Here is a 26,417-nt window from a genome sequence, read left to right as displayed (position 1 = left end):
AATATAATACGTATTTATGTATACAGGATGGCCTGGATGGTATGGGTACTAATGAGTAAATCGTTTATACTACATGACAATTAATAAGCATACCTACAGCCCACTTGGTGGAAAGCTGAATACGTAGCCTATGGAAGTCTGCAGGTCGAGACTACGAAGAATTTTATATCGCTGCGATTTAATTATTTAGGTAGTATTTCTCCAAATGTCTTCCAAATTAAAAGCAGTGCTGCTTTTAATTTGGAAAGGCATCCGCTGTGTTAGTATATAGGACACACAGAGCAAGATGACACAAAGAGTTTTGAATGATTCACGGTTATTTTCATTAGACTTATATTGACCGGGATATAGACCGTGATTACCTTTTTGATTTTTGTCGAGCTCCCGATATTTCGAAATATCGGGAGCTCGACAAAAATAAAAAAGGTAATCACGGTCTATATCCCGGTCAATATAAGTCTAAAGATGACACAAAATCCTGAAATTCGGTAATTATTTGTCAACTTAATATTTAAATATACGGCTGTACTGTACTCACATTAATACATCGCGTTTGGCGACATATTTCGAGCAATTTGGAGACCCGTCATCAGGCATGAGTGCTCGCGGCGTCTAGACTCCGTAAATATGTCTCACAAAAGTTTAACGTCTATATTTGCAATGAGTTTGTGGGTCACCCTGTATAAGTGCAGGTACAATGTCGGCTGTTGGGGCATAAATCCAGCAACCTCAGCGGGTCATAAACATGCGAACAACAGGGTGCGCCATTTGCATTTACATGTCAAGGGCACATTTTTAAAACTACCTACTTACTCGTACATCATAGTGACCGCTAACTAAAGTCTGAGAAATATTATGTAGGTATATGACTACGCGCCATGTTGCGGAATTTCATTAGAACTATTTTGTTCATACTAAACTGAACCGCTACCTCATAATATATCAGAATAACAGCGCCCTCTTGACAATAGTCATATATTCTGGGCTTCACAACGGTATGTAGTTCGTGGAACGTGGGAGTTATGGAATGTAACAGCGTTCATGAAGTGTGTTTAGTTGATACGTTCTAGGAAACGGCATGAAATGACTAGCTAATTGCCATAATTTTCTACTAAGAAAACTGTTTTTACGCAATTTTATCATTATTATCAAAATTCTCTCTGGGTTTATGTCTAGTGACTGGGTTCAGGCGCTTTTTGCGTACATAATTAAGTATTTTTCATACCGTAACAATATAACAAGATTAACAAGGTTAATTTTCTTTTGTAGGTATTAAGTTTATTTAATATAAAATAAGTTGTAAATTTTTGACACGATTTTAGAGGTAAAGGATAGGAAGTTATAAGATTAATAAATTAATATTATACAAAGAAACTTACTTACTAACGACTTCAATAAAGGCATCTGGACGCAGTGGGCAGGTTTCTACACTAGAACTTATTTAATTGAAAGCACAATTTTCACTTATTCTAGAAATATTACAATTTTTACCATTAAGCTCATACGTCTAGGCAATTGACATGACCAACTAGACTTTACGCAACTATGGGAACGAATCAAATTATTTTAACACATATTTTGATTTGTGTTTTTAAGTAGTCACACTACTATATATATATATATTAAAAATCGAAATAAGATGTCATAATATATTAAAGAAAAAATGACGGACACCAGTGGCGAAGGAATCCGGGCTAACGCCATGAACCCCTAGGCCACCCCGTCAGCGAAAGCCGTCGAAATTTCTCTTCTATATGCCATATTTTTAAGACTAGGCGTCTTTGACCAACTCTAAGGGCAAGCAGTATAAGTGCTTGCACCTCCTATACGAAACCTTTACAGGTTTACGTTATAGCTAAAGAGACTGGTGCTGCCATCTATACGCAACTATGGGAACAAATCAAATTATTTTAACAAATATTTGGATTTGTGCTTTTAAGTAGTCACACTACTATATATCAATTAAAAATCGAAATAACTTCGATTTTGATTTTCAACTAGACTTTATTAAAATAATGTCATTTTTGTAAGCAAAATAACGTCTACATCCCCGGTGTAGTAACGGGTTAAGAATGTTATAGCACCGCGCCCTTGGACGGGCCGCACTGAAGCTTGAGCAGTTGTCAAACTGTAAATCATTGTCTGAAATTGCGCAAAAACTGTCAAATTCTTACCTGTGATTAAGTAGCTTTCTGCTATTACTTTAATACTCATAATATTTTGGAGCTCTTCTTACTTCTAAAAATAAATAAACAAATGTGGTCTCAATCCTAAAGCACCCCGTATTTAATCTAGCGAGATGTAGCGATAGCAGACGCCCATAGATCATTTCATCACGAATCAGGTGTAAGTATCTGTGGCGCTGCGGACTTTACCCAGTTTTCGTTGAAATGTTGATAGTGATAGGTAACTAACTAAGGTTAATAGGTAGGAAAAGGTAGGGTTTTTAAAGCCTTATTAAAAAAATAATAAGACATCATCAATTGTTAATTTTAGTTACCTAATTAAAAAGTACATGTTAACTTCGTTTCTTTCGGTAAATTATTTAATACTTAAAAATCGCCTTATTTTGTGATTCAAGTGTTTCTTTTTACAAGATTCCAATCTGTAATAAGTATCGATTTTCTGTGTCTTTTAAGATTTAAAATCAATGCGTTAATGCTCGTATAAAGTCGCAATAATCATTTAATAACGCCGTCGTGAAGTCTTGATAATGTTTTATTGCCAATAATTATTGTTTGCCGGCTCACCAGTGGTAAAACCGCTTTGTCCGAGTCTGTCAGGTTTATACTTTTAATGTGGTCAGACGTGAGTCATTTTCTTCCCCTGTGGGACAATCTACAAAAAAATCCTAGATCCTTTTGAAACTGTAAAATTATCAAAATTATCATCAAAATAAGGAATAAGTATCGACATAAAGAAAAAACTATTTTTGTTTAGTATTAGGCACCGTGACAGGGGCCCAACTGCGGCAGCTAGCCCGCGGCGGCGCCGACGGCGGCCTGGAGCGCGCCGTGCTCGCGGGGCAGGGCCGCCGGCTCCTCCTGGAGGCGCAGACGTTGCCCCTGCCTGCACATATTGCCGCCTTGGTTAACAAGTGCGAGGCGCTTCATGAGGCGGTGGAGAAGGGCTCGCTTCTGGAGTTGCAGGTACAACTGGTAATTGTATATTCATCTTTAGCATTAGGCAATCCAAACGCCGTCAGCTGAAACTGGAGCGCGCCATGCTTGCGGGTCAAGGCCGCCGGCTGCTCCTGGAGGCACAGCCATTGCCTCTGCCGGCACGTACAGCGGCCTTGGTGAGGCGCTCCATGGCTGGTAATTGTACATTTATCTTTAGTATTAGGCAGACCAAACGCCATCAGCTCAAACTAAAACGTGCCGTGCTGGTAGGAAAAAACCCGGAGACTCATATTAGAGGACGAGCCTTTGCTCTTACCAGCGCATATAGCGGCCTTGCTCCCCACGTACCATAACTTACTTGATATTTACTAAAGACAACTCAAATAAATAAATAAATAAATATTGGGGACATCTTGCATAGATCAACTTAGCTCCAAACTAAGCAAAGCTTGTACTATGGGTGCTAAGCGACGATATACATACTTAAATAGATAAATACATACTTATTTATATACATAGAAAACATCCATGACTCAGGAACAAATATTTGTGCTCATCACACAAATAAATGCCCTTCCGCCGGGATTCGAACCCAGGACCGCGGCTCAGCAGGCAGGGTCACTACCGACTGAGCCAGACCGGTCGACTCAATCAATATATCTACTTAATATTTACTGTATATTTTTTATCGACAGGAGTTGCTGGACGGCGAATACAACCGCAAGAAAACGGTGACATGTCGCGACGAGGCCGGAGCCGGGCTGCTGCACAAGGCTGTGTACTACGACTTCACAGACATCGTCGAGTGGCTCGTCGCCCACTACCCGCAGCTGGTGCATCAGAGGGACTCTGTGAGTACATACTAGAAATATATAAATTGAAACTCTGAAAATGGAGCTCAGGTAAACTCGACAACACTGGCTCAGAGGGCCTACCGTCGCAATGGCCAACATTTTTCTCTGGTTGCGCTGACAGTGTTCGCCTGGCAATGATTCGCCCACACTAGGGGGTCTACCACGCACCGTGTTTGTCGTGTTGGCTCTCTATTGCCCTTGTTTTGTATGTGACGCGTAAATTTTATCTTGAGGCTACACATCGAAATGGTTCACGTTAGACTAGAGTTGTGCCTGGTCGTTCACTGAAAAGATCGCTCCCAACTAGTACGTTCTCCGAAGTGTACTAGTTCGTTCTTTTAGGACATTTAGTACAGTAGTACTAAAACTAACAGTAGTACACCGAGAGAGCAAGAGACAAATTGTGCATATGGCGTACAGTAACGCTCGCTCGTGCTAGCCCGAGAGCTGATCGGCCGTTTTCGCGCGCTGTCGGTTCGAGTCAGTCGGTTCTAATTCGGTTGCGGTCGGATCACATGGATCGCTTTGCTATCATTGTCACTTCTCGGCTCTCGCTCCCATACAGTTGCGCGTGTGTGAGTTGTACTAAATGTACTAAAGCATAGTTAACATAGTATTGGCACGCGTATAGCGACGAATAAAAAAAATATATTTAAAAATTAAAAAAAACTGATAATCACATCTTAATTTTAATACGTTGATAACTCTATATTAGAAATTTGGTTGATCTAACTTTTTGCGTTTGTAAGTTATTGATGATGGACGTTGACCGGCGAAAATGCACTGTGAACAAATACGTGAAAAATCCCCTTGGTCTGGGTCAATGATTGCTAAATTGTTGAATTTCTAGAAAACTACTAGGCAATAATTATTATTGCCCACATCATTATTTCATTAAAGGATAATTAAATAATAGTGGCAAAATAATTCAAAATATCCACTCCTTGCGGTCCACACGGAATCAACAGACAAAAAAGATGGATGAAAATCTTGTTCAGAGGATGATGAATACTATTTTCAGAAAAGTCCGTAATTTTGTGCATAAACATACTGAATGATTGAAATATATGTGACACGCTATAAATTAATAAACGATCTTTTATATTCTGCAATAAAAAATATTGTTTACTTTTTCTTTTCATTTAAAAATTAAATTCCTCCCATCGCGTACCAATTCTAAATTAACTATGCTTTAGAGAGCAGAATCATTTGGGAGTCGTTCGGTCTAGTACAGTGCAGGGAATCGTGTCTTTTGTACTAATAGTACATGTACTACACAAGCCTACGTTAGACTCTCAGATTCTACAGGTTAGAACCACTTGATTATACAACTCTATTCTTTGAAGGTTGTAATGGATTTTTAAAACAAATGTAGATGGCACATTGAGCATTTTTTTTTAGTATTCATCCATACTATACTATACTATCATGATCATTCTCTTGCCCTTATCCCAGTCACTTGGGGTCGGCGCAGCATGTCTTTCTCTTCCATACTATATAATATTATAAATGGGAAAGTGTGTGTGTCTGTTTGTTTGTCCGTCTTTCACAGCAAAACGGAGCTACGAATTGACGTGATTTTTAAAGTGGAGATAGTTGAAGGGATGGAGAGTGACATAGCCTACTTTTGTCTCTTTCTAACGCGTGCGAAACCGCGGGAAAATCCCCATATTTGTCTAATCTAAACTTGTATCTAAACTTAGAAAAACAAACTTCATTAAAATGTAAGTTTAGGGGAATTCAGAAGATGTTAATGTTTTAAAAAAAACTTCTTAAGTAGATATCTAAGTAGGTATACAAAAAATAAATATCAAACCATTGATTTCAAAACCGTGTTAAATGTCACATAGGTGAAATCCATTAAAACAATATCACAACAACTTTAGCTCGACCTGAACCAGTCAGTTGTTATTCCAATTATCACTATCTAATGGCCGACAAATTACGACCTGATTCTAGTTTTATTTTATACATACACACATAAACTCACTCCTGTATTCCCAAAAAGGTAGTAAAATACATGAAATTGCTTAACTTAGTGCCACTCTTAGTTATGAAGGGGTTGAAAGACGGTATTGTGATATTGCAGTGCCAGGTTGTGGTGCTAGCCCGTCGCTCACGTCTCAATTGACCAACATCTCATAGTAAACTTCTACGATGCCCACGCAAGAATATGTGGTGAAATTCTTAACCCGTCACCACACGATTTCCAATTGTAATACTTATACCTAGGTCAACGTGTATCTCAACTCAACAAAGTGGGGATTTTGTTTGAAGAAACGAAAAGTTATCCAAATCGATTTTTAAGTTTCTTAAAATTAGAAGCATGTTGGTGCTTAGACCTTTTAAATATGTACATAATAGGTGCGCAGTTGTTTTGATACTACTACTATGAACTATAATTTATTTATTTAATCGTATGGCTACAAACTGATCGCTTACTGAACTAGAATGATAATGTTTATTATGTGCCTAGTTTTTGGTATTATCATAAGTAACCAATTGTTATCCTTATTTTAAAATCCATAGTCTATTTATTTTAGTAAAATGTTGTTACTAGTATGCCTGGTCTAATAGGTACGAGTATGTATAATAAATAGAGCGATTGTCCACCTACGCAGTTACGTTACACGAAAACTATTTAGTACTAGACACAGATGTAATTGTCATGTTATTTGCTTGAATCTACCTAAAAGTTTTACAAAATGTCGTTTGAAAATGACAAGTGTAACGGTTGCATATTTACGGGTTGTACAGCGGCGTAACCACGACGAAACTATTCTAGATACCGATACATGTCGACATAGGGATCAAGTACGTTGATAATTAGCTTGGAAAATTTTAATTATTATGAAAGTTAATAAATAATAAAAGACGAGTGGCGTGTGCGTTTGGCGTAATAAAGACGTTACGAATATTTTTTATCTCAGTTAAACACCGTTGCATACAATACTTTATCTACGACCATGCACTTACTTCTTTAAATAATTTTCCAAAATAACTTTCGTGAAATACCCACTGTTTCCTAGATTTTGACGAAAAGGCCTCTCCTCTTTTCCTCCACCCAACCCTGTCGCTTGCACTCCAAAGCCCCTTTACGTCTTAACAGTGTACCTGATCATCGATGGTACCGTGTTGTACATGCGTCGATCTATCAGCTATCGATTGATGACAAGCGAGCTCTTAGTCTGAACTCGGAATGTAGCACATCACAGGTTTCCTCGTCGGTTCTAAATGTATGCTTTTTAAAGGTATTATTCGACTCCAGCACTGATTTGGTCACTGGTCTTATCACAAGTCCGTAAAAAAGGGGGCTAGGTACAGAATCTTAAGGGCAGTAGTTTTAGGAAATATCAAGCAATATTATCAAGAAAACGCCAGTTTACGCTTGTTTCCTTGACCTATCAAAAGCTTTTGATATGGTGTCTTACGACCTTCTTTGGCATAAGCTTCGTACGGAGACGGACGTACCGGAGGATGTTATAGGTATTTTTGATTATTGGTATAATAACCAAATTAATGTGGTCAAGTGGGGAAATGCCTTTTCTGAAGAGTACAGGTTGAAGTGCGGGGTGAGGCAGGGGGGGTTAACCTCACCGCGTCTCTTTAACCTGTACATTAATGCGCTCATAGAGGGTCTCAGTAGCACAAGAGTCGGATGTGCAATTGCCGGAGAAATGGTAAATAATATCAGCTACGCTGATGACATGGTGCTCTTGGGACCCTCTGTCTGTGCAATCAGAAAACTCCTAAATAAGTGCGAGGAGTATGCGTTGACCCACGGACTCAGGTACAATGTGGCTAAAAGTGAGGTTCTTGTCTTCCAGCCGCGTGAGCATAAGGTGGATAGGGTACCGGAAATCTCGCTGTACGGGATACCTCTGAATAGGACCAATAAGTTCAAGTACCTGGGTCACTGGGTCGATGAGAGCCTCTCAGACGATCCAGACATCGAGAGGGAGCGCAGGGCGTTGGCTGTCCGGGGTAACATGGTGGCTCGCAGGTTTGCACGTTGTTCAAGAGAAGTTAAAATAACTCTGTTCAAGGCATATTGCCAATCTTTTTACACGTGCAGCCTGTGGGTCAACTATACTCAGAGGGCAATCAACGCCTTGCGCGTTCAGTACAATAATGTACTCAGGATGTTGTTGGGTCTTTCGAAGTTCTGCAGCGCTTCAGGTATGTTTGCGGATACACGAATAGATGGCTTCCAGGCCATTATCCGCAAACGGACTGCTTCCCTTATGAGCCGCGTTCGTGTGAGCCCCAACAGCATTCTGAGTCTGGTGGCTAATAGGCTGGATTGTCCTATAGCAAGGCACTGGGATAGTCTCCATGTTCCCCCACTCCCTTAATTTATGTTCTATATTTTAGTTCTTAAGCTTCGGACATTTGAATAGAATTTGACTGCGCATGCTTGCAAATTTTAATGTTTTATAAATTATTGAATATTATTAATTTATTATTATTATTGGTTGTTATACATTTTTATTTTTGATTATAAGAATTATTGAGTTATCGAATTATTTGATATATCAGTGCACAGTGAAATTGTTTTAAATGTATATCCTTGATTTAATTTAATTTAATTTGATATAAGTACCTAAGTTTTCATTGTAATTTTCTTTTCTTTCTTTCTTTTCTTTTGTGAATATGTGTATCTATGGACTAAAGTTGCCTGAAATAAATGATTTAATAAAAATTATGCAACTTTCTTTTGTTTCACCTTAACTGCTAGACTAAGATCTAATGCTTTGCTATCTTTAAAAAACATTTTGCATAAGACTTTAAATTTTTTGGGCTTGTATTTACAAAACTAAATTTCGTTTCTTCATAGGTACTAAGGTAACTACTATTATCAGAATTCATATAAGACTTTCTATCGATTTGTTGATAATCGAGTTCTAGTTAGAAGTGGTAACGTGCGTCACATTATAGGCTTCCATGTTGGTAGTTAGGGTTACGGCTTCAAAACATATTTACTTGTAATTAGATACACATTCATTTCGTAGGAACATTCGAAAAGTTACAAATTGATAGGTATTTATTCATCAATAATTATTTTAAGCCAAAGGTACAGGTTGATAATCGGCAATAACCGTATGAAGAAAAAAGGATAAGTATTCTAATTCATCGAAGTCTAATTCTTTCACTTTTGTGTTTTCAGTATATTATGTGTGAAGTCTCTTAAAATGTGACATATGTACGAGCCGTACACCTTAGATGATATGATTCTTGATGGTTGATTGTAGTCTTGATAGAAACACTGATTTTGATACACTTATAAATTTATTGATAACCAAGATATATTGAGTACTAGCTAGGAGCACGTATAAACGTAAACTAATGCATAAATCGATGTATGGCGTAATCGCAAATACAGCAATTAAAATAAAGTCATAATTATATTAATTTTAATGCTGACGCGAGAAATGTGCGATGCTTGCATTGTACATATTCCCGGCCAAGAGATGAGAGATTGATAAAAGATGCTGATACATTATTCTTATATAAATCTGATCATTACAGTGAAATGAATTGAAATATTAGAATCAAACAAATGAAATAGGATTTAAGCTGCAAGGAATTATTTGATTGAAGTAAATCCCCTAAACATAGAAATGTTTGTAGAGTTAAGCGCAGTCGCCGCGACGCGATGATCTTGTCTCTCAGGGGGTTGTCCATTGTGGTGGTGCTCGGTCGCTGATGGGATAGAGCTGCGCGATGTGATGGACATCGAGGTTAGTCTGCGGCCGCTCTCCCGGGGGGCGGCGGCGGCGGCGGCGGCGAACGGAGGGGTGAGGCGCGCGACGAGTTGCCGTCGACGAATGTAGCGGCGCACGTACAGCACTGCTAACACTGCGACAATGCCCATGACCACGTAGATTACTGTGTAATGATGAATGTCGTGGTAGTTGATTCTGTCTGATAGGGCTCCCTCGTTCTTCATATGTTCAATTTGATCTTTGATAACCTTGAAATATTTGTCGTTGTTTTCAAGAGCTGTTGATTCGCCTTGCAAGACTGGTACTGTTAGGTTTATAACGTTGTTGATGGAAGGCACGTCGAACTTAACAACGTTTGATTGTGTTTTGATTTCGTTCGAGAGTTTCTTCTGGGGAAATATAGTAAAGGCGTCTCCATTCAACACGCACTCTGTTCGAAGGGTTATGATTCCTGCCTTGTTCAAATGCTCAGCCTTGACCTCCTGTCCGCATATGATTCTCGCAGTACATTCGTCACAACAAAAGTATAGGTATGTATTCATAGTGCTTAGTTCCGTTCGATAAGTGTCAGAGTCAGCTGAACACTCGTTCGACATTTGATCGGCGATGCAGAGGTGTGAGTCAGACTTTAGTTGATAAATTGGACCTTGTAGCGTACAAATGAGAGTATATGAATCGTAGTGCGAGCATTTATTTACAGTTTCATCCAACATAGGTATATATGATTCTTTTTTGATGTTTATAGCCACTTGTTTTGCTATGGGTCGTATTTTGATCATATTGTTTCCAACTTGACGTGGGATTGATATTAATCTGAAGAGTTCATACACATCTTGAAAAACTAAGGGAATCTTGATTTCGAAGATAAGGTACTGACGGGTCATTCTTGTTCGCACTTTCATTAATTGATATAGTTTGTGTAGATCAGTGTTGATGTTCTCGCAGGGTAGAGTCAAATCCTTTGGCATCTGCCCGGCTATGATGTTCAGCTCATCTTTCAACTGTTGTGGTGTCAAGAGATGCACGTTAAATTTGCCATAAATTACGTTAGCAATGGTGTCCAATAAAGTGTCTTGTATGCTCTTCAGGTTTACGAGTATGTTGTTAGCGATGATTGATGATACGGTGATTTCATTTATGTGGGTTGATTCTTGCATTTCAGTTGCCTGCTTGTTAAGGCTCTTCTCGATGTTGTTTATGTGTTGATTGAACGTTTTGTGCTGATTTTGCATTGATGTTTCAACTCTTTTCAGTAAGTTAGCTTCCGCCTCGATAACCGAAGTTTGATTCCTCCATAATTGTGCTAAATGTTTCTCATTAGCTCTGGTCAGGTCGATGTCCTTCTGATATTGTTCGGCAAACTGTTCATCGAGCACGCCGAACAGGCTGTGAGCGACGTTACCGACGCCGTTGAAGAAGGCCCTTCTCTGTCGTGGGGACTCGACGCGTTGACCGAGTAGCATGCTGTCGTAGTATTTTAGTTCCGAAAAGGCGTGGCGCAGTTGAGTTAGGACGATGTTGCACTGTTGTTTATTTTCGAGGGCGTGACACATATTTTCCAAGTGTTTGATGTATTTGGAAAATAGTTCTGATCCTTCCCAGTACGGATTGATGTCATAATAAACTACAAGTTTCCACTCGTCTCGGGCCAGCTTCATGTTCGTTATTTTATCAAAATAAATGCCTTGTCCCTCTTTGAAATGTGACACGCTATGATTGCATTGTGCCGGTGATATAATTAACATAAACAGCATAAGCGCCATAGTGATGTAATTGATGAGTTTTGATCTTGTTTTCCTTTGTTTTGTTTGTTTTGCTGGGGGCGCGACCGACGAGGGCAACGTGTCTTCTTTCTGTACTTCTTTGGTTGATGATGATGATTCGTTTTCTGATACTGGCAGTTTAGACAGTTTGATAATGGGCCTTTTGATTATTGAATTTTTTGTCTTTACTGAGGCGACACGGACAAGTCCATCCTTTCCTTCGTGGACTTCTGATACCCTGCCAAGGGCCCACTTGCCAGCAGGTAAGTTTGCGTCGTGAATGATTACGACGTCGCCGATCTCAATGTTTGGCTTGAGTTGTGTCCATTTACAGCGTGATTGTAGCTGACACAGGTATTCAGTTTGCCATTTCTTCCATATATCTTGGAATATTTTCTGTGTTAGGCGCCACCGAGTGCGTTCGTCCCTTTCTGTTTCAACGATGTGGAGAGTCGGCCCGCTCGATAAAAAGTGTGCCGGCGTGATGTAATCCAAATCGTCAGGGTCTTCGGTCAATGCACACAGGGGACGTGCGTTTAAACAACCTTCTATCTGTGCCAATAGAGTCGAAAATTCTTCGAAGGTTAGATGTTGTTCTCCCAGCACTCGGTGAAGATGATGTTTGAGACTCTTCACCGCTGATTCCCACAGGCCTCCTGCGCTGGGCCAAGAAGGAGCGTTGAAGTGCCAGCTGATGTTCATATCGCTGATGGCGTTGAAGAATGATTCATCAAGCGAAGCAGTGATCTCTTCATATTCTCTTCTGATTGCTTTGTTGGCTTTAGTAAAATTTGTGCCATTGTCACTGAAGATGTGACGTGGTGCTCCACGCCGGGCGGACATCCTCCGTAGAGCGGCCAGAAATGATTCCGAGCTTAGGTCTGAAACTAGCTCTAAGTGCACTGCCTTTGTCGCCATGCAAACAAACACAGCAATGTAGCCTTTAGTCGTTTTGATGCCGCGACCTTTGCTTGCCTTCACTGATACGTATCCCGTATAGTCAACACCGGTGTTAAAAAACGGCCTTGATGGATTTGATCTCGACTCAGGTAAGTCTCCCTTGAGTTGTGATTGCTTTGGGGGTTTCTGCTTGAGGCATGTTATGCAACGACGGAGGCGATTTTTTGTAGCTCTATTACCTCCTATGATCCAGACTGATTCTCTTAGCTTCGAGTGAGTGAGTTTGGCAGTTCCGTGCAAAGTAGCTTTATGTGCTTGATCTATAAGCAACTCGGTCAAACGACCTCTATGTGGAATTGTTAGATCTCGAATAAGGGAGCCGAAAGCGGAGACAAATTAAACACCGGCCATTAACATTGATAGCTGTATTCGACTGATTTCGGTGGGTGCGCAGCCCGCCGTCTTTCTAAGACTACCCACATATCTAACATCCCTCCACCAATATTCCTAAAGTTACAAACTTTCCTTTAAGTTTAAGTTAACTAAAACTAGCCTAAAAGAATTGCTTATAGTCTACAATTTTCCTTAACCGCTTTCCAATAGGCTCAGTAGCCTGCGGTTCGACAGGAGGCACAGTTGTCTCGCTATTACTGTTGGGAGTCTCGGGTTGAGCGTCTTCGTACTCCTGAGAGCGGTCGCCGTCTGCCTCTTGCTCGACCTGGTCCGGCTGGTTGTCTACTGTGCCAGCATCTGGTATGTGATCAGTCGGAGGTGCTGTTTGTGACATCTCTGTGATCGCCGGATGCTCCTTCAAAATAACGGGTATCTGGAAGTCATCTGCCACGGAGTCGGCTGCCGGTGAAGGCTGTGACAATTTAGCCAACTCAGTGACCCTTGGTTGCACCGTCGCAGGAACTGCCGGTTGGCTGTCATACAACACGTGTTCCTCCTCCCCCTTATATTTCAAAATTTGATTCGTGTGTTTTTTTACATTTCGGTTAAGGTTTACTAGCTGTACTATATATACTGAAGAACCAAGTTTTTTTAATATTTTTCCTTTAACTAACTGTCTATTTTGATTAATATAAACCTGCACTAACACTTGCTCACCAATCGCAAAATTCACTTTACGGGAACCACGATATTGTTCAATCTGTCGACATTGTTTTTCTTTGACGAGTACGTCGAGTGGTGCGCTGGATGATGCGACTGGTGGAGCTATCAAGTCCAATCTACTTCTTAATTTCCGCCCAAATAATAATTCAGAAGGGGATCTGTCTGTAGTGCTGTGTGTGGAATTCCTGTAATGGAATAAAAATTCTTGAATTTTTACATTTAAATCCTTCCCGCTGCTACCCGACATTATTATACCTTTAATAGCCCGCTTAATAATCTTAATATAGCTTTCCGCTTGACCGTTGCTGGCCGGGCTATAACTAGGTGAAGTTATATGTTGTATTCCATTACGAGCGCAAAACTCCTTAAATTCTTTAGATATGAAATAGGACCCGTTGTCACTGCAAATAACGTTAAATATTCCAAACCTTGCCATTACTTCGCTTAGCCGTTCTATAATTACGCGAGTACTATAATTATTAGACACCTCGAAACATTCGACCCATTTTGAAAACGCGTCTACAATGACTAAAAAAGTTCTATTGTTTATGGGCCCCAATAAGTCCATATGTACCCGATGCCAGCTGTGCGGCGGGAACGGCCACGGCGTGAGCGGCGCCCGCGCCGGCGCCGGCCGCAGCGCCGCGCACACGCGGCACGTCGCGACACACTCCTCGATATCCTGTGAGAGGCGTGGCTACCAAAACCTGTCACGGGCTTGCGCTTTCATTTTATGCGCACCTAAATGGCCCCTATGTAACTCCTCAATTATTTTTGTTCTCATAGACTGCGGTATTACTAGTTTATGACCTTTCAGAACTAGGTCGTTTTCTACAGCTAGCTCATTACGGTTATCATAATATGGTTTTAGCAGTGTGTTTTGAATTTTATTAGGCCACCCATTTAAAATAAAATTAATTACTTTTGAAAGCGAGTCGTCCAGTCGCGTGCCCATTTTTATGTCATTTAATGATAAAAAATTATCGCCCTCATAAGCAAAATTGACGTAATTATCTTTGGTGGCTATGTCGTCTACGTGCAAAACCGGTTTCTCGTGCGGCGCTCGGCTCAAGAAATCAGCTGAGTTACGTGAACTTGACACATATTCAATCTTATAGTTATATGCCGATAAGAAAATCGCGTATCTTTGTAGCCTATTTGCCGAAACTTCAGGTATTCCTTTCTCAGGATTAAATATAGATAAAAGTGGCTTATGGTCTGTCCTTAAGGTAAATGGAATGTTTCGTCCATATAAATATTGGTGATATTTGCGAATTCCGAACAGAATAGCACTTGCCTCTTTCTCTATCTGACTATATCTTTTTTCTGCAGCAGTCAAGGATCGCGAAGCATATGAAACCGGTTTTTCAACCCCTTCTACTATTAATGACAAAATAGCGCCAAGTCCGTAAGGCGATGCATCTACAGTCAAAAATAACTCTGCGTCCGGATTAAAATGTGCTAAATTTTTATCCGACGATAATTCCTTTTTTATCTTGTCGACTGCATCGCTGTGTTCCTGTTTCCAAACCCATGATACATTTTTTTGCAACAGTTCGTGAAGCGGGCTAAGTATACTAGATGCATTTTCTACAAAATTTCTATAATAGTTAACAAGCCCTAAAAATGATTTTAACTCAGATACGTTACTTGGGATTTTTGCTTCTAATATAGCTTTCACTTTTTCAGGTGATTTATGAATGCCGTGCTTATCTATAATGTACCCTAAATACGATATTGAGTTTTGGAAAAAGGAACACTTTTCTTTTGCAACACCAGCCCGGCCGCCTCCAACCTGCGGAATACCTCATCTAGCTTATTTACATGTTCACTTGTGTTTTTTCCGGTTACCAGGATGTCGTCCAAATAAACAAGAACTCCATCTAAACCTGCTAGTAGGGTTTCCATGGTCCTTTGAAAAATGGCCGGTGCCGATGCTAAGCCGAACACGAGCCGGGTATACTTGAAAAGCCCTTTGTGAGTATTTATGGTTGTTAACAATTGCGAATCTTCTGATAAGACTAACTGGTTGTAGGCGCTCGACAAATCAAGTTTAGAAAACTGTTCGCCCCCATTTAGTTTAGCAAATAGCTCATCTACGCGGGGCAGGGGGTACTTTTCTACAAGTAAATGTTTATTTAGTGAGACTGAATAGTCCGCGCATAACCTTAATGACTTATCGCGTTTAATTACTGGCACAATCGGACTTGCATACTCCGAATAATTAATAGGAACTAAAATGCCTAGGCCCGTCAATCTAGTTAGTTCTTTTTCTACAAGTTCTCTTAACGCGAACGGTAAAGGCCGTGCCCTACAAAAAATGGGTTTTGTGTTAGATTTTATTTTCAGTTCAACTTTTGTATGTTTACAGCAACCTAATTTATTTGAAAATAGTTTTGGATACTTTGACGTCAATTCATCATATTTGAAATAATTTACCTGACATAGTTCCAAATTAAATGCTGAAATAAAATCTCTGCCTAATAATAAGGCCCCATCGCCCCGTGGTACCTGAACCCTAATGACATTAGTCACCGACTTATACCTAAATGGTAGGCTTAATGTACCTAAAATATCTATAGGCCCTCCGTTATAGGTATGTAAATGCTTATCGGGCGGATTCAGCGGGAAGTTATAGAATAACAACTTATAAGTACTTTCCGGTATCATAGTTACCGGAGAACCCGTGTCTAACTCAAAAGTTATAGGACTTTCATTTACTAAGACAGATTCCTTCATGGGTTCACCACGTACTGAGCGAATATTGCACACCACATGCTTACCAGTTACATCGACGTCATCATCAGCGCCGCACTCGACGTAATACTGCCGAGACATTCCTTTCGAACACACCCGTTTTAAGTGTCCTTTAACTCCGCAACGTTTACAAACGTGATGCTTAAAACGGCAAGAATCCTGCTGATGGCCCGTGTAGCCGCAAATTCCGCATGCGACGCCGCCGCTACGCGCGTCGCCGGTGCCGGCGCCGGCGCCCGCGTCGGGCGCGGCGCGCGCGGCGGCGCCCGGCCAGCGCTGCCCGCGCGGCGGCCCGCCGCCGCTGCGCGCCGGTGCCGCTGACACTTTCAGGACTTGCAGAGGGACCTGCGCGGCTTCCGATGCCGCGCCCGCTGTGGCGCTCCGACCTTGCTGTGATCCTATTCGCGCACTCCTCATGCCTTCTGCGATTTGCAATGCTTTTTGCAATGTGACGTCCGCCATTTTCGTCGTAAACAGCTTATCTCGCTCAGGCCCGTGCGCCATGCCGAGCACGAACCGATCTCGCAGCAGGTCATCGAACGAGTCCGCGCTGAACTCGCAATGCGCGGCCAGGCCCCGTACGCGAGCTGCCCACTCCGCCATGGACTCGTTTGAACTTTGCACTGCACTATGAAATTTGTACCGTTCCGCAAAACCACACTTTTTACTTGTACTCGCAAAATGTTCATCGAACAATTTAACAACGTCCGTGTAACTGTACTTCGCGACTTCCTTAGGTAATGCTAGATCTCGCGCTAATTTATACGTTGCTTCCGTTAAACAACTTAGCAAAATAGCGCGACGTTTTGCGCCGGATTTGTCTCCATCCTCATCGAGTTCGTTCGCGAGGAACCATTGTTCCAACCTGTCCTTATACACTGACCACTCATGCACTTCGTGGTTAAAGGTTGTAAGTGTGCCAACTGTTACTTTGGCCATTATCACACGCGTAACCGATAAATATTTTCGTCGTCGCCACTGTTAGATCTCGAATAAGGGAGCCGAAAGCGGAGACAAATTAAACACCGGCCATTAACATTGATAGCTGTATTCGACTGATTTCGGTGGGTGCGCAGCCCGCCGTCTTTCTAAGACTACCCACATATCTAACAGGAATGATAAGAGGATGCTTCATTTCCCAGCTGATGTGTGCGTTGTGAAGGCGTCCTCGAACGCGTAGCATTCCATTTTGATCCAGGAAAGGTCTTAATTTCACAATATTGCTTTTTAAATGCACTGATTGATTTGTTTTCAAATTTATTATTTCATTTGAAAACTCTCTTTCTTGCACGTACTTGATGATTCTATTTTTAGCTGTGTTTAACTCGTCAGCTGTTAGGTAACTCGAGCTTTGCTGACGCCGCGAAGCCACTCGTAGTATCCAGGCGAGTACGCGGGTGCAATGAGTCATGTTGCTATGCTTACATATTAATTCATTGATAATATCGCCGTCTGTTTGTTGACATGTTACCGCGTGGCTTTGTTTTGATATTTTAACCTCTTGATCCGTAGTGAACGTGGGCCTTTCTTGATTTTCACTGTATGATGACAGCCAGTTTGGTCCATTCCACCAAAGATGGTGTTTTAATAACTGCTGGGCCGTGATTCCGCGACTAGCGCAGTCGGCCGGGTTTTCTTCGGACTTGACGTAGTTCCAACAAGTCGGTGGTATGATTTTTGTAATTTTCGTAACTCGGTTAGCTATAAATGGCTTCCACTTGCTAGGTTCGCCGTTTAGCCAGCCCAAAACTGCTGTACTGTCAGACCAGCAGACCATTTTGATTTGGTTTTCTGACAGAGATAGCTTAACCTTCTCCATGAGGGCTGATAGAAGTAGAGCTGAACACAGTTCTAGTCTCGGCAAGGATACAGCTTTTTTCGACGGTACAAGTCTTGATTTTGCTGCTATCAGTACCGGCGGCGGCGGCGTTGCTTTTTTGTCGTCGGTGGAGATAACACGGCAGTAGATTGCGCATGCGTATGCTTTAGTTGATGAGTCACAATAACCGTGTAGTTCGATTTCTTGATTCTTGCAGGTATTTAGCCAACGCGGGATTTTGATATCTTTGATAACTTGGAGGTCTTGTGAAATTGTGAACCATTCTTTCTTGATATTTTGGGGTATTTGATCGTTCCATCCGATGTCATTTGATATGACATTTTGAAACAGTAACTTCAGTTTCGTGGTTACTGGTGACAGCCATCCCAGAGGGTCAAATACTTGTGCTATATTCGACAGCAACTCTCTCTTCGTCATTGTGATTGATGTTTGAGTTGGGAGTGGTGCAATTTTTAGTTGGAAACTGAATACATCTTCCTGAGGATGCCAGCGTAGACCCAGCGTTTTCGTTGTTTCTTGATCTTTAAATTCGAACGTTTCTTGCTGATCTTGAGTCTTACTAGCTCCTTGCAGTAGTTCGGGCGTGTTTGATGCCCATTTGCGAAGATTAAATCCTCCTGATTTTAATAAATTGATCAAATCTTGTTTCATTTTCTTCGCTGATTCGAGATCGTGACAGCCGTGTAGCAGGTCATCCATGTAAAAACTCTCTTCAACGACTTTAGCCGCTTGAGGATAGTTGTGGCGTTCGTCGTTAGCCAGCTGTCTTAAAGTCATCATAGCTAACCATGGAGCAGCCTTGGTGCCATATGTTGTTGTTGTTAGAGCGTATTCACGGAACCTTTGATGTTCATTGTCTCTCCATATGATTTTCTGATATTTTTGATCTTGAATGTTCATACCAATCATTCTAAACATTTTTTCAATGTCTGCCACATACGCGACCTTATATTGTCTCCACTTGATGATGAGTGACAATAAGTCGTGTTGTAAATTGGGTCCGCTGTACATGATGTCGTTCAGACTTGTCCCATTTGACGTTTTGGCAGACGCATTGAAGACCACCCTATGAGATGTAGTTGCTGACTCAGGTCTTTTCACGCAATGATGTGGCAAAAAGCACTCCTGTGTCGAGTTGGGTGGCCCGTCGACTTCGTCTGTACATTCGCGCATGTGGCCTAAACTAATGTATTCTTGTATAAACTTCTTGTACTCCTTTTCGATATTGTGATCCTTTCGAAACTTCATCTCGAGTTGCCTGAACTGTGCTATGGCTATGTTCTTTGAGTATCCAAGCGCGTCTTCCTTCTCTGGCTTCAACGGCAACCGAACGACATATCTTCCGTCCTCTTGTCGAAAAGTAGTTTTGCGGTAGAAGTCTACACAATGTTGATCTTCTGATGACAAATTTGATGTTTCATTGATGTCTTCAATGGTCCAAAAGCGCGAAATATCACTCATGTTGTTGACGATGGTGCAGCATTGTTGATACGATGGCAATGGGACCTTTCCGTTAATGATATACCCGAGTTTCGTTTTCTGGGCTACGGGGAGGTCATCGTCTTTTACTATGGTTCCATTCTGGACGAATTTGGCGTAGATTTCTGTTCCTAATATGATATCAATCTGTCGGCTGATGTTGTAATCCGGATCTGCCAGTGGTGCTGCTCTGGTGTGGTACTGACTGCTCTTAAATATGACAAATCGGGCTTGACGAAGGTTTGATTCGGCAGTGGCAGAGTGAGTTTATTCATGATAAATAACTCTGCGTCAAATTGAAAGTCACAATGCAGTGATGACAAAGTGACGTTTATAACGCCGTTACAGGAGTTTCCATTAATTCCCAGGCCGTACATAGTGTCATCACAGCTTTCCCGGGGTATTTGGAGAAGTTGAGCCGCAGCCTCCGTGATCAATGACATCTGTGCTCCAGGATCAATAAACGCCCTCAAAGTGTGATACTTTCCATCTACTGCCCTTACTTTGATGAGGGCGGTAGGTAATAAAACTTCTATATTTTTTCTACATTCTTGCGTAATACTTGCAACAGTTTTGCGCTTATTAAGTGGATCGGAAGTCTCTTGTTTCTGACTGTAGGCATCATGCACGAGCGTGTTATGTCGTTCATGACACGTGCGGCATCGACTCGTTGAAAAACATTCCTTATCGTAATGATTATAAAGGCAATTTTTGCATAGATTCAATCTTGCAATAGTGCTTCGTTTGCTTTCTGGTCTTGCACTTTGAAATGTTTCGCAATTAAATATGCCATGATTTTTATTACAAACCGGGCAATGTTTTCTTTGATAATAACTTGATTTAACATCATTTGATTTATTTTGTGATAATGATGAATCTTTTATGCCCATAAATGATTTGTAATAAGGTTTTCTTGGTGCTTCTGATTGATGAGATGTTTTTGGTGTATCCAACTTGCGGCGGCTCGCTTCATATGATGTAAATTTCATTTCTAGAAAATCTAGGAAGTCCTTTAAGGTCGGCAAGTCACGTGGGTTCTTCAATGATTCGACGTACTCCGTATGACTTTCGGGGTCCAATTTTTGTGATAGAATATGGACGATAAGGGGATCCCATGACACGATGTCCACGCCTAGGTTCCTGATGGCGTTTAGGCACTCGTTGGTGGTGTCATGTAGGCGCTTGATTTGTTGATATGATTGTTGTTGCATTGTTGATAGCGAAAGCAGGTTGTTGAGGTGTGCGGTGAAAATTAGTTTCGTGTTGTTGTACCTGTGGTTTAGGATATCCCAACAGGTTTCATAGTTTTCTGAGCTGATGTTCAGATGTTGAATGAGTTTTTCAGCTTCACCTTTGACCTTATTTTTCAAAAATTGCATCTTCTGTGCATTGGACATCGACCGGTTTTGATGTATGGCTTCATTAAATAAATCCTTGAATGAAACCCACTGTTGATAGTTTCCACTAAAGGGCGGGATGTCCATGACGGGGTTGATTTTTCACGGTGGACCATGGACCATATTTTGGAATTGATAGATTTTTTCATATCTTGGAATTTCTTCTCATATTTGCAAAACGTTTGATTATAAGTTTCGTCGTCTTCGAAAAGTTCACTGTCGATGTCCCAGTGAAGAGTGTCAATAGTTGTCCAACGAGACTGTACTGATTTAAGTAAATCTTCCAATTCCCACTTTTCATTTACTGTGGAGAGGTCGATGTAATGTAGAGTACGTGCGAAGGCCTTGAAGTTGCTCTGTTGCTTTCTCATCTTTTCTGACAACTTGGCAGCATCGACGCTTGGTTTTTCGGTGATATTGAAAATAGGTGCAATTGCGAAAGCAGAATTGATTGTAGCCTGGGTGGCCGACCTTTCTTGATCTACAGATTGATGGGTAGGGACGGCGCGGCTTTGAAGATCCGATGGCCCAGGTTGCTTTTCTTCATTTTTGGTTCTTTCTTCAGCCCAGTTGGGCATCTCTGACGAAGGAAGTGGTGAACGTTCTGTTGGTTTCGGTGAAATTGGTCTCGGTCTCGGTGATAAGGCAGCCTTTTGAACTGTATCCAAATGATCAAGCAATACAGACCGAGCTGATTCGTAGAAGGATTTGGTTTTGATGTATGTTTTTTCGGCAAAAGAAGCGCAGTCCTCGTTCTGGAATTCTAATAACCTTGCATGATTGCTTTGAAACTCCTGCCAGAACCCGTCGAGGCCGGCCAACTTGTTATTGATGTTAGACATAGTCCGACGGCTTGGACCATCTTTCTTGTAGTTCTCAAATAGCCTGTTCATATTGGCCATGAGCTGATTTTGATCACTGCAAATCGCTTCCATTTCCTTGTCTAAACTCATCTTGATTTATTGATATGTAGTAGAGTAGACTGATAATTTGATAGTGAGTATTAATCAAAATATTTAACAATACTGTGGCCACTGATGTATGATATTGATATTGATTCCCTTGGTTAACTGATTAAAAATTGATGATAATTTGATAATAGCTGCAGCACTATAATGATGATTTTACAAGTTCGAGATTCCTCTTACTTGAATTGATAGTAGACGTGGTTGTCTATTGTTTGCCCGACAGTCATTTAACATAATATTCATATGCCCGAATCTAACTTGCCTGAATTTCATTTGCCCGAATGATTTGTTTACCATAAAAATTGTATGACATACTGGTTGTTTATCCGAACATTACCTTCCATAATCATAAAATGCCATACTATTTGTTATCCATATTATTAAGTGCAATAATATGGTTTAATATAATATTCAAACGCCATAAGCAATTATTGCCATATTAATTGTTGCCCATATTATTACTACTACTTACCTACTACTAACCTACTTTCTGATAGCAGTTTCATTTTCCAGGGGGTCACAGTTCTAACCTAACCTAACCTACTTTTCAAGCAGTTTCATTTTCCAGGGGGTCACAGTTCTAACCTAACCTACTTTCTGATAGCAGTTTCATTTTCCAGGGGGTCGCAGTTATAACCTAACCTACTTTCTGATAGCATTTTCATTTTCCAAGGGGTTACAGTTCTAACCTAACCTAACTTAGTTTTCAAGCAGTTTCATTTTCCAGGGGGTCACAGTTCTAACCTAACCTAACCTACTTTCTGATAGCAGTTTCATTTTCCAGGGGGTCAAAGTTCTAACCTAACCTAACCTACTTTCTGATAGCAGTTTTATTTTCTAGGGGGGTCACTGTTCTAACCTAACCTAACCTACTTTCTGATAGTAGATTCATTCTCTAGTACTTCTAGTAGTGTCGTCTCTGTGATAATTACGCATTTCGATGATTCTGCCAAATCACATTATGGAAATTGACTTTTCTGGTCGCTAATTTGGATGACAAATGATGGTATGGAATGTGGTAATTACTGATTTCGATGATTCTGACAAATGACATTATGGAAACTGACTTTATGGGAAACAAAGTTTCTGGCACTTGATTAATATAGTAAACAATGATTATGGCATAAGATGTTATGAGAAACAATATTATGATTATTGAATAGGGTAGCAAATAAAATTATGGCAAATGAAATTCTGGCAAATGGGGGTATCCCAGTAGACGTCTTTTGTTGATCTTGATATCTTCGATGATGAACTGATTTTTCTATGACAATGAATATAGTCAGGCTTTGATGATTCACTACGCCTGTTTCATCCGCACGGTGAGACCCGCTTGTGGGAGGCCGATTGGACGAAATCACTGTCACAGTCACTGATGGCTTCGAAGGACCATTAAGATGTACGAGCCGTACACCTTAGATGATATGATTCTTGATGGTTGATTGTAGTCTTGATAGAAACACTGATTTTGATACACTTATAAATTTATTGATAACCAAGATATATTGAGTACTAGCTAGGAGCACGTATAAACGTAAACTAATGCATAAATCGATGTATGGCGTAATCGCAAATACAGCAATTAAAATAAAGTCATAATTATATTAATTTTAATGCTGACGCGAGAAATGTGCGATGCTTGCATTGTACAACATATTTAGGACCGATACAGACAAAATATCACCAAGCTGCAATTTTTATGGATACATTCAAAAATTGCAATCTAGGTATCTGTACCAGCTCTTGAGGTGATCTTAGACCGAACGATACAGAAATAGTGATTTGCTCTGTTTAGCTCTTTGTTAGTTCGGTCTAAACCCGCCTTTAGACAAACAGTCGAAGTTAATCTAGCGTTCTCCGTGGCAATCGTATTAAACTTTATTTACGTCGATACGGAAGAGCTATAGAGAGAGATGACCACAATACGCTACAGAGCGTTATCGATTGTACTCGATTGACTAGAAGTTGAGGGGATCTAATATCTCTTAAATTCTAACGTAGATGTCCCACTCACGTGTTCTTAACTCTAAAATGCAGTATTGTATTTTTTATTAGTTCGGGCGCACACCGCTCCACTACGCCGTCGGGCGGCGCGCCGGCGCGGCCGCGGCGTTACTGGAGCGCGCGGGCGCGGCGCGCGGCGCGCGCGACGCCGCCGGCCGCACGCCGGCCTTCTACCGCGCGCAGCGCACCGCGCTCGAGCTGCCGGAGAAGGCCGTCGTCGCTGACACGCCAGGTTAGACACAGTCATGTCTAGTAGAGGAGTTAGGGCGCTCGTCCGCTACGCCGCCGCCGCGACGCCGCAGGCCGCACGCCTTCTACCGCACTCGAGCTGCCGGAGAAAGCCGTCGTCGCTGACACGCCAGGTTAGACACATGTCTGGTAGAGGAGTTAGGGCGCTCGTCTGCTACGCCGCCGCCGCGACGCCGCAGGCCGCACGCCTTCTACCGCACTCGAGCTGCCGGAGAAAGCCGTCGTCGCTGACACGCCAGGTTAGACACAGTCATGTCTAGTAGAGGAGTTAGAGCGCTCGTCCGCTACGCCGCCGCCGCGACGCCGCAGGCCGCACGCCTTCTACCGCACTCGAGCTGCCGGAGAAGGCCGTCGTCGCTGACACGCCAGGTTAGACACATGTCTGGTATTAGAGGAGTTAGGGCGCTCGTCCGCTACGCCGCCGCCGCGACGCCGCAGGCCACACGCCTTCTACCGCACTCGAGCTGCCGATGAAGGCCGCCGTCGCTGACAAATCAGGTTAGTTACTGTATAAATATAGAAAAATACCAAAGAAGACCAGGTGCCGCAGCCAAATGGCATTTCTGCGACGCGAAACGAAAACGAAACGCAGCGAAAGGTAGTCTGGCTCTGTCGCCCTAGTACGCACGTGCGATAGAGATAGATATCTACGAGAGTTTCGTTTTGTGAGCGTTTGTGCCGTGGTTTGTGCCATTCGGCTACGTCCCCAGAAGTAAACCAAGTTAGAAACTAAACAAATGCAGAAAAAAATGTACTAATATATATTAGATGTATTTTAGAGCACGTCCCTAGAACCATTAAAGAAGACTCCTGCTGTAGGTACTAAACTTAAGCAAATGAGTTCTAACTTATATAAAATTGGGTACCTAATCATATTGTTATGTTATTATTGGGTTGGTAAGAAAGTAATGAGCGATCGATTGAATTCCACATAAAATTTTTGAGAGAGTTCTAGAATCTTCTATGGTCGAAAGTATATAAAGGGCGAGTCGCACAGTTTCTCGTCAGTCATTCACTAGCTGTCGCCGAGCTAATATAAGGAAGAAAATGGACGAATTAAAAGTGCATGTAAGGCATTGCTTACTATATGAATTTCAGTCTGGCCATTCAGCCGCCGAAGCAGTGCGTAATATATGTCAGCGTGTTGCTCCTGAAGTTGTGTCTGAGGCCACGGCGAAACGATGGTTGCAGCGGTTTCGTAGTGGCGACTTTTCATTATCAGATCAACCTAAGTCTGGTCGACCGGTGAAGATTGATGTAGCCAAATTAAAAACCTTAATTGAAGGTGATCCGAGGCTAACGAGTCGTACTCTTGCTACCGAGTTAGGCTGCTCTCATGTCACCAAAGAAACACATTTACACGAGTTGGGAAAAAACTACAAATACAGTGTTTGGATACCGCACGAACTTGATAGAGATCAACTAAACCGCCGTGCCGATATCTGCATACAACTTTTGTTTTTTCGCCGCACATTCAACTGGTTGGACCATCTTATCACTGGAGATGAAAAATGGGTCTTATATATAAATCACACACGCAAACGTCAGTGGCTAGCTCCAAACGAAAAAGGAATAGAGGCACCAAAAACAGAGACTCACCCGAAAAAAGTTATGCTGTCCGTTTGGTGGGATATTCATGGTATTATTCACTGGGAACTCCTACCAAGTGGAATGACTGTTACCGCATCAGTATACTGTAATCAGCTTGAAAATTTAAACCAAAAAATCTGTTAGAATCGTCCACAGCATGCTAAAGTTTTTTTCTTACACGACAATGCTCGCCCATACATTGCAAAAGTGACTTGGCTAAAGCTATTGGAGCTAGGTTGGAAAGTGATACCTCATCCACCGTACTCTCCAGACTTGGCACCTACGGATTACGCATTGTTCAGATCGCTAAGCAATGCCTTGAATGAAAAAAAGTTCGATGATCAAGCCCATCTACGACAGTACATAGCTGAGTTTTTTGAATCTAAACCTAAGAACTTCTTCGCCGATGCTATTCATTCTTTACCAGAACGATGGAGACAAGTAGTAGATAACGAAGGCCGTTATATTTTTGATAAATGATTAAAATAATAAATTAAATAAAAATTACAATATTGGTTATGATTCGCTCATTACTTTCTTACCAACCCAATATATTTACCCTGCCTGTGTGGTGACAGGTTAAGAATTTCACCACCCCCTTTCTTCCCGTGGGTGTCGTAGAAGGCGACTATGGGATATGGGTTAAATTGTG

The 26,417-nt window shown here is 41.4% G+C and overlaps 2 protein-coding genes across 5 annotated transcripts in view; one reads left to right on the top strand and one right to left on the bottom strand.

Annotated features, from left to right (window-relative positions):
• LOC125230458 overlaps positions 1 to 1,463 on the bottom strand; it is a 55,119-nt gene extending 53,656 nt beyond the window's left edge. For all 4 annotated transcript variants that reach the window (XM_048135595.1, XM_048135596.1, XM_048135597.1 and 1 more), the window contains exon 1: positions 1,384 to 1,463. The gene's annotated coding sequence lies outside the window, so the exon portion shown is untranslated. The remainder of the gene's footprint in view (positions 1 to 1,383) is intronic.
• A 5,917-nt stretch (positions 1,464 to 7,380) lies between these two features.
• On the top strand, positions 7,381 to 8,635 carry LOC125230506. The gene has a single exon (XM_048135679.1). The coding sequence runs from the start codon at positions 7,396 to 7,398 to the stop codon at positions 8,329 to 8,331; it is 936 nt and encodes a 311-aa protein (XP_047991636.1). The 5' UTR covers positions 7,381 to 7,395; the 3' UTR covers positions 8,332 to 8,635.
• The last annotated feature ends 17,782 nt before the right edge of the window (positions 8,636 to 26,417 follow it).

The sequence above is a fragment of the Leguminivora glycinivorella genome, chromosome 10 (genome assembly GCF_023078275.1).
Source record: "Leguminivora glycinivorella isolate SPB_JAAS2020 chromosome 10, LegGlyc_1.1, whole genome shotgun sequence".
NCBI lineage: Eukaryota > Metazoa > Arthropoda > Insecta > Lepidoptera > Tortricidae > Leguminivora > Leguminivora glycinivorella.
The sequence above is the reverse complement of the archived record's forward strand: the minus strand, read 5'-3'. Positions and strand labels throughout refer to the sequence as shown.